The sequence below is a fragment of the Garra rufa genome, chromosome 5 (genome assembly GCF_049309525.1).
Source record: "Garra rufa chromosome 5, GarRuf1.0, whole genome shotgun sequence".
Classification (NCBI taxonomy): Eukaryota; Metazoa; Chordata; class Actinopteri; order Cypriniformes; family Cyprinidae; genus Garra; species Garra rufa.
This window is the reverse complement of record NC_133365.1, coordinates 44,764,790-44,773,952: the sequence shown is the minus strand read 5'-3', so window position 1 is coordinate 44,773,952 and position 9,163 is coordinate 44,764,790. Positions and strand designations below refer to the sequence as shown.

Below are 9,163 nucleotides of genomic sequence, written 5' to 3'. Positions count from 1 at the left end.
AACCTTGTTTAATTTACTGCACTAATAATAAAAGACTACATTAAATGATCGCTGACTCAGTCCCTTCTGTCAAATGCTTGTACAAGCACCACACAACATCACTAATACAATGTTTTATTTGCATTCAATGTTAGTTACTGCATTTTAAATGTCTGTACAGTGATCAGTTCCCTTTATAATCCATCAAAATCAGTACAGTTGACATTACTGCATTCAGGAAAACATTGTATAAACAGTTGCAGCATATGAAATTGAATACATTATAAAAATGATTGTATACACAATTTAAGGTATTGCATCAGTGCATATTTAGCAGCATAGATGATTGCCACAAGGCACATAGTAATACAGGTGGAAAAACAGTATTTGTAGAAGAACATTTAAACAAGTTAAAATGAAAGTTTAAGTGGTTATGTCCCTTAAGAAATAAGAATATATACAATTTCCATTCATATATGTTTTACTAACACAGTTTTTTTTAACAGCACAATATGTGTATTGGACCCACAGTGAATAACAAAAAACAAAACATGTGGAAGTCAAAGATGCCAAGCAGCTTTCTACCAGAGCAGCTAATTGGTCTATGTGTTGCAAAGGGATTAGAACAAGCTGGATTTTTCAGGCAGATACATGGAATTTCATAAGTAACAATGCAACCAGTCTACAACTCAAACTCTCAGTAGTGAGAACCATTGTGATCTTGGTTAAAAGTCATATCCATACACTTGCAGGTTATAAAATATACTGTTAGATGGTTTTATAACTGTGCAGATACAATAACACAAACAATAAGTGCTTACTTTTTCTTTCAAACCAATATAACAAACCCTTTTGAAACTCTCACACCACATCTTAAGACATTAGGAGCAGCTCATAAGCTGAGTTTTCAGTCCTGTTGAGATCATTTATTGGCTGAATTGGTCACATGACCTTCATACTCAAACATGGCACTGTTAACAAGAAAGAGTTGAAGGATCCTGCGTCTCCAACGCACCACCAAGACCTCCCCTTAAAGAGTTTGGGTGAATGCTAGAAGCTTGGCTTTTTGATAGTAGTGGCATCTTTGTGCCTTCAAACATCTGTCCATTCATCCTCAAAGGCTTCTCGGGTTCTGCTGACACTAGAGGCTGTCGGTCTTCTTCTTCTGAGATTGCAAACACGGGTACTGTGACGTGGTCGTCCTCTGTGCTTGATATTGGACATTTGCCCTGCAGATGGGTGGATGGAGCAGCGCTGGTGTCGGAGGGTGCGTTTGAGGTTGTGATTCCATTCGGTTGTGGTTTGGAGGACTCAGATGTGCCTGAGAGCAGGCCAAAGCATGGGGTGTTGAAACGGGTGCGTCGGAGGTTGCTGGTGGAGTTGAGACGTCGCTGGCGCTGGGCGGGTTGAGTCAGAGGGTAAGAGGCGTTACTCATGAAGGAGTCTGACTGGCAGCTGTCGGCAGGACCGTGGAGAGGAGCATCAGATAGGATCTTGCCCCTTCCAGAGTCTGTAGCTGTGCTTGGGAGTCCCTGAATGCAGATTTTCAGAGTTTAATAGGAATAGGAATCCAAAAAAGATTTGATGAGTTTTGAAATATTCAAAGGATGTTGATTTTATATGCAATATATAAATTGTTGTTCAAAAGTTTGGGATCAGTAAGATTTTGAATGCTTTTTTTAAAGAAGTATTTTCTGCTCATCAAGTCTGTTTATTCGATTAAAAATACAGAAAAAAAGCGTTAATATTGTGAAATATTATTGCAATTTAAAATAGTGGTTTGATGTGTTAATATACTTTAAAATTAATTAAAGTATATTAACATTTAACACATCTTTGCTTTTATTAAGTGTTAAATGTATAAAACAAAAGTAATAGTAATAGTAAAGTAATAGTAACTTATATTGTTACATAGGTTCCAAAAAAAAAAAAAAAAATGAAGCACCACAATTGTATTTCCAGCATTGATAATAAATCAGCATATTAGAATGATTTATGAAATATGGAAATTATAAATATTTTAAAGTATATTAAAACAGAAATCTGTTATTTTAAATTGCAAAAATATTTCTTAACATTACTTTTTTCCCCTGTATTTCTTATTAAATAAATGCAACTTTGATGAGCATAAGAGTTTTTTTTTTTTTTTTTTTTTAGAAAACAAAAAACTTACGGATTACTGATTCCAAACTTTTAAACGGCAAATATATATATGTTTATATGTATTATTTATATGTATTAGTTTACAGTTGAAAAAAAGCAACTGAAACAAATATTACAGAATGGAAATAAAGCTTGTTCCATTGCTTTTCCCCCCGAAAAAGTGCTTATGTACTTGAAAGAATTAAATCTTTTAATTCTTTCAAGTACATAAGCACTTTTTCTTTTAAAAAGAGTGCTAAAAAAATATTAAATTAATGTCATGATGAAGAAAACCATGGACATCGTTAGGATGTCACATTTATGCGTTGTCATCAGGTTGTCATTCTTACAATTTTTTTGTTAATTTGTTTTTTTTCCCAGTTGCTTGACTCAATTCAGAAAAAGCATGTGGTCTTAAAATATCACTAACAAACTTTCAATCATATTTTTGTGTGATAAATCTAATAAAAATGCATCAATACTCACACTATCCACCAGCTTGGTGAATGGGCTGGTTGAGTTCCAGCTGCACCATTTCTTATGGAGTTGAGGAAGAGGAGGAATGAGATCCTGGAAGGTTCGGACACTCCATGCTCGTGGTCGTGTGCTGTTTGTGGATCCAGCAGGGCTGCTCTTTGACACAGTAGGCAACGCTTGATCTGGAGTCGGCCAGTCAAAGGCACGGCTGGGTCCCGTGTCACTGTGTCTCAAGAAACGCTCTCGTTGCTATAAAAGACACAACAAATTTAAGAGAAGATGATTCTGTATAACTGACAAACAAAAAAAAATCCCTCTGTGGTGGAATGAATATGTGACCCTGAACCAAAAAAAAAAAACAGTCCTAAGCAGCACGGGTATATTTGTAGCAATAGCCAAGAATTAATTGTATGGGTCAAAATGACAGATTTTTCTTTTATGCCAAAAATCATTAGGATATTAAGTAAAGATTATGTTCCATGAAGATATTTAGTACATTTCCTACCATAAATATATCAAAACTTAATTTTTGATTAGAATTATGCATTGCTAAGTACTTCATTTGGACAACTTAAAAAAACGATTTTCTCAGTATTTAGATTTTTCTGCACCCTCAGATTCCAGATTTTTAAAAATCTGTATCTGAGCCAAATATTGTCTTATCATAAACCATACATCAATGGGAAGCTTATTTATTCAGCTTTCAGATGATGCAAATAAATGCAAAAAGGTAAATGTATAAATGATCAGAATCACATTTGATTGGAAATATTGTGTGGTTTTTTGTTTACTTGTATAACAGGGGTTTTACTTCTCTACATAAAATAATTTTTAATTTGTAACATATTACACGTTTGGGCCAGTTTCAGTCAGTTATTTTTTTTTTCTAGAAATTATGTATTTTTTATTTAGCAAGGATGCATAAGTTAATGAAACATGACAAGACAAAAGATTTCAATTTCAAGTAAATGCTGTTAATGGCTGCTGACAATGCAGCTTTGCCAACACATTACTAAATTACAAAAAAATGTATAAACTTAAGTTGTAATAATATTTCAAAATATTACTGATTTTCAGTGTCTTTATCAAATTATGCAATTTAAAAAACTAAATACATAAAGGAATCATTCAATTCAGGAATTATCAAACAGGGAAATTCCAACAGGAATCCATTAACATTGCTCAACATAATCTATAATACCACTATAATAGCTCGATAATACAATTAATTAAGCAGGAAAGCGGCTTACAAAGTTCCCCCACTGGGCCCATTCCGAAACTAAATAATGTGAGCTTCATAAATGGCCAAAGTGGCTGAAATTAAATTTGATAATGAATAAACTTGCATTAGTCTAAATAAATGAATAAATGTGAGAATTTGGTTTGGATTTCAAGCTTTCATTGCAGTATGAACCTGTTGAAGTTAAGGAAGCTATATCCAAAGAGACCAACTGTTGCTTTAGAACAGGGGTCCCCAAACTAAGGCCCGGGGGCCGGATGCGGCACACCCCCACATTTGGACTGGCCCTCTGAACAATGCCAGAGACATATTTTGAAAATGTAATTTTAAATATGTTTTACTTATATCATATCGGTATTTGATAATAAAGGTTGGCTTTCAAACTAAAATTTCCCTTAGTTATTAACATAGCCTAATTATTTGTTAAATTCACCAACAGAATGGTACATTCAACGTAATGTGTCATCGCAATCGAAGAGGTGATGCAAGAGGCAGCTAGAAAATACAGAGTGATGACAAAATGACTCAATAGCATTTGAGGAATTTGACGTGTGATTCAAAAAACACAGTGGACCAACAGCAGCAGATGACATTGAAGTCCAGTGTTACGTTTCCACAGTCTGTGATAATTTGGGGTGCAGTGTTTTTGATTTCCAAATAAAATACAAAACTTGCTTTCATCTGAAAAGAGGACTTTGGAGCACTGGGCAACAGTCCATTTATTCTTTTCCTTAGCCCAGGTAAGACACCTCTGATGTTGTCTGTGGTTCAGGAGTGGCTTAACAAGAGGAATATGACAACTCTAGCCAAATTCCTTGATATGTCTGTGTGTGGTGGCTCTTGATGCCTTGACCCCAGCCTCAGCCCATTCCTTGTGAAGTTCACCCAAATTCTTGAATCGATTTTGCTTGACAAGCCTCTCAAGGCTGCGGTTCTCTCGGTTGGTGTTTTTCTTCTACACTTTTTCCTTCCACTCAACTTTGTTAACATGCTTGGATGCAGCACTCTGTGAACAGCCAGCTTCTTTGGCAATGAATGTTTGTGGCTTACCCTCCTTGTGAAGGGTGTCAATGATTGTCTTCTGTACAACTGTCAGATTAGCAGTCTTCCCCATGATTGTGTAGCCTAGTGAACCAAACTGAGAAACCATTTTGACAGCTTGACGGAAACCTTTGCAGGTGTTTTGAGTTGACTAGCTGATTGGAATGTCACCATATTCTAATTTGTTGAGATAGTGAATTGGTGGGTTTTTGTTAAATGTGAGCCAAATCATCAAAATTAAAAGAACCAAAGACTTAAACTACTTCAGTCTGTGTGCATTAAATTTATTTAATACACAAGTTTCACAATTTGAGTTGAATTACTGATATAAATTAACTTTTCCATGACATTCTACTTTGAGATGCACCTGTATATCTTTTGAAAAAAAATATCACTTGTCTGTGTGGTGCATAACAAAATAATTTCTATTAAATTCTAGCATTAAAAGGTATAATCATCATAAAATAATAATAATAATAGTAGTCAGTCCGGCCCATGGAATTTTCTTTTATAAACCGACCCGGCCCCCCATTAAAGAAATGAAAATTATGTGGCCCTCTCAGAAAAAAAGTTTCGGGACTGCTTTAGAAGTTGCTTAGGTCAGATTAAAAAGACTTTCTCCTGTTCTCTTGAGCCATTTCAGACACAGCGACAGAGACTGAAGTCTAAATGGGGTCCATAACAGGCAAAGACCTCCAAATGTGTCAGTCAGCTGTTAAATCAGACATGTGCAGCGTGTGGGTGAGTATCAGAAGGGCTTTTCTCATCAGTAGGAGTTTGACAGTCCTCACACATGATCTCCAGCAGCTCCCCATGTCTAGACGAGTATTATGCCGGATTTAATCTTGAGCTGTTCTGGCATGGTTTCATATTTTTAACCAAAACAATACCAAATTGTCTGGTTGTGAGGGCGAAGGCAAAAACAAAAAAAGGATAAAGAAACTACAGTGCCAAACAGCTAGCAGGAACCCAGTCGGACACCAGAGATGCAGGTTTCTGCTTCTTCTCAAACCTCCTTGGATGGGCACAGCTTGGCAAATTTTTCATGCCACATTTCAGAGCCAAAGCAGCATGGACCACACACACACACACACTTGCACAGAAACACACAGAGTCGGAGCTGGGAAATTGGCTACAGGCGGATAGCATTCATTAGTCAGAGCTATTAGTGGGGCCAGCTCTCCCTCCGACTGCCAGAGTCTCTGCGTCCCAGCAGCCTCTAGTGAAGAGCTACTTCTCTGCCCCTCATCCAGAACATCACCACACACCATGAAGCTTGGCCTCCATCAGCGTACTACACTGCACCAGCTATTCAAGCTAAAAACAATTCAGTGTAATGAAGAACGCTTGAAACTAACAAGTAAAAGTAAACAGAGTATCTCTTATAGTAAAAAGAAAGCAATAAAAGGCGCATTTATATAAATAATATAAATATAAAAATAGCAAAGTGACCCTCAGAAGTATTTAGAAACATTGCATTAGAGAACAAACTATCCAGCCAGGTGGCATTAAAAAAAATGCTGGAATTTTTTTTAAAGCTAACTTTTTTAATCACTTCACATTTATCCTTATTTTGTGATTTCAGTGGATGTAGAAAGTCAGTTTCCCTCAAGTTCTATTGGCCACATTTTGTTGTTTGTGCTGTTTTTTTTTCTGCTAAATAAATTGTTATTCACTGGTTACTGTCTTACATTTAAATGGCAATAAAAAGGTGAATTATAGAAAGGCTTGTATGTAATAAGAGATATAAAAAAGATAATAAAAGACTTTAACCTAATTTTCAATACCTATTTATAAAATATTTTATAACATCTTTTGTGAAATGTGTTTTTTTTTTTGCTTACTTATAAAATTAATACATTTGATATTATATTTTAAAATTTTAAATGTTAAATTATATATTTATAAATATATATATTCCCTCTGAAAATATAGCATTGCCACAGGAATAAATTGCATTTAAAAAAATACTATTAATACTATTTCATTTTACTGTATTTTAAACAAATAAATTGTTTAAAAAAACAGTCATAATCATTAGGATATTACGTTAAGATCATGTTCCATGCAGATATTTTGTAAGTTTCCATGCAATAATATATAAAAACTTAATTTTTGATTAGTAATATGTATTGCTAAAAACTTTAAAGATGATTTTCTCAATATTTTAATTGTTTTGCACCCTCAGATTATAGATTTTCAAATAGTTGTATCTTGGCCAAATATTGTCCTATCCTAACAAACCATACATCGCTGGAAACTTGTTTATTCAGATGATGTATAAATCTCAATTTTAAAAAATGTACCCTTATGACTGGTTTTGTGGTCCAGGGTCAGAATTAAGCCTTAAGAGATAAGAAAGCGTAATAGACTTTTTTCTTAATAGAATTTTACCAATCCCAAACTTTTGAATGGTAGTGTATACAAAATATATCAAAGTTTCTCATCCATTTCTGGATGTAGCAATGTACAGAAGAATCAGATACTCACAGTATGTGGGGAGAAGGGCAGTTGGGCTGAGTTGGGTGCAGAGGCGATGACAAAAACCTCATCTGTGCCTAATTCTAATTCAGTCAGACCACTGGAGAACTGCTCTAGAGCGGCCTTTTCTGACACATCACATGCTCCATTTACTGAAGACCCTTCAGAGAACAGCACAGTGAACATATGGAATGTCAAATTAATAAAATATCTTCAAATACCTCAGGTTAACATGCATATACAAAGCTGAATAAGTTATTCGTTTGTCTCCGTGTCAGAAAAAAAAAAGAGAAAAACTCAGTTCAGTGACCTGAAGGTTAAATGGAAACATTTACGTTTTCTGGCTGGTATGATTGAACTAAAGCTAAAGAGAGTGGGGGGTTTCAGATTAAGAGCTTAGTATAAAGCCAATGTACCTCTTAAGTAAACCTTACTGCATTATGGCCTTAACTTCTCATGACTTCATTGATTTGTGTTTTTAAAAAAATAATTTCATTTAAGGTTACTGCTAAATTTTCACAAAATCATATATTCCCACATATCGTCACCTTAGAATTATATGGTTCTATCTGACATTTTTGTCAAAATTGAGTTATTCACATATTCTTGAATAACTCTTTTAATAATTTTGACAAAAGTACTTTATCAGTGTTTGTCTTCAGAAAACTTTACTTCACAACATTCCAAAGCACAATATCGTATTTTTTACTGCACTGTTTTATAAAAAATATCATTTAATACTTAATCACATTAGAAATCTACTACTTTCTTACTTTTACTCAAGTAAATGTAATTCAAAGATTTACTTCAGTACAGGAAAGTACTACATTTTTAATGTTCTTAAGTATTAAAAGTAAAAACAACAACAACTTTTATTTATGAAATGTAGTGATGTAAAAAGTATGACATTATTATTTATATTTCCAAAGAAAAACACTTTGAATTTACTTAACTAAAGTAAAAATACTTCAATACTCTCCAGCTCTGCCTGTTTGACATGGTTGTGAAGACATTATGCATCTAAATAAACACACTTCTTTAAAAAAAAAAAAAAAGAGAGAGAGGGACCAGTGATGCGCGGGTTGATCCAAAATGAGCGGGTGCCTGCGGTCACCCGCGGTTACGAGTCATCCAAAAATATTTTTAATGATATTCGGGTCGCGGTCGGTCGGGTCGTTTGAAATAAAGATGCTAATTAAACCTTTGTAATTTATATAGTACTAGACACAATTTTCTATGAAATACATCGACCTACACTTTATTGGCTGAATGATATTTACTAGGGATGCACCGATACCAATCGGTCGATAAAGCTTGCGCGTTTTGTCAGTAAAGCCGGTTCTGTAATCAGCGGTAAATGCCACCTGATGGCATTTACCGCTGATTACAGAACCGGCTTTACTGACAAAACGCGCAAGTTATCGACCGATACATATCGTGCATCCCTAATATTTACCTTTTGAATGTTGAGCGTTATTAACTGTTGAATAAATGCTGACGCGGGACAAAATGCCCGATTTCCCAACACGTTGAACTGAGCAATGCCATTGTACCATTTTAATAGGCTACTTTTAAACGCATATAGCTCAGTAATGTCAGCTTTATGTATTTTCTGAGAGGGGGTGGGATTTTTGTTGGGAAAGTCGGGGGAGAGACGCACACTTCGATTAGACTGGATAAACACATGCAGCATCTTAATTGTTAAGAAAATGGTATTCCTAATAAATGTCTCGAATATTTTGATTATGTCCAATGCTTCTCTTTCTTTTTGGAATTTTTAGACACATTTCACTGTCTTTTCAA

The 9,163-nt window shown here is 34.8% G+C and overlaps 1 protein-coding gene across 1 annotated transcript in view; it reads right to left on the bottom strand.

The window, feature by feature from the left end:
• Positions 1–98: 98 nt before the first annotated feature.
• LOC141335566 (uncharacterized) overlaps positions 99–9,163 on the bottom strand; it is a 29,490-nt gene continuing 20,425 nt past the window's right edge. The window contains exons 5-7 of the mRNA XM_073841070.1: positions 7,370–7,521; positions 2,608–2,847; positions 99–1,511 (exon numbers count right to left, since the gene is read on the bottom strand). Coding sequence (XP_073697171.1) covers positions 954–1,511; positions 2,608–2,847; positions 7,370–7,521 — 950 coding nt within the window. The 3' untranslated portion in view covers positions 99–953. The remainder of the gene's footprint in view (positions 1,512–2,607; positions 2,848–7,369; positions 7,522–9,163) is intronic.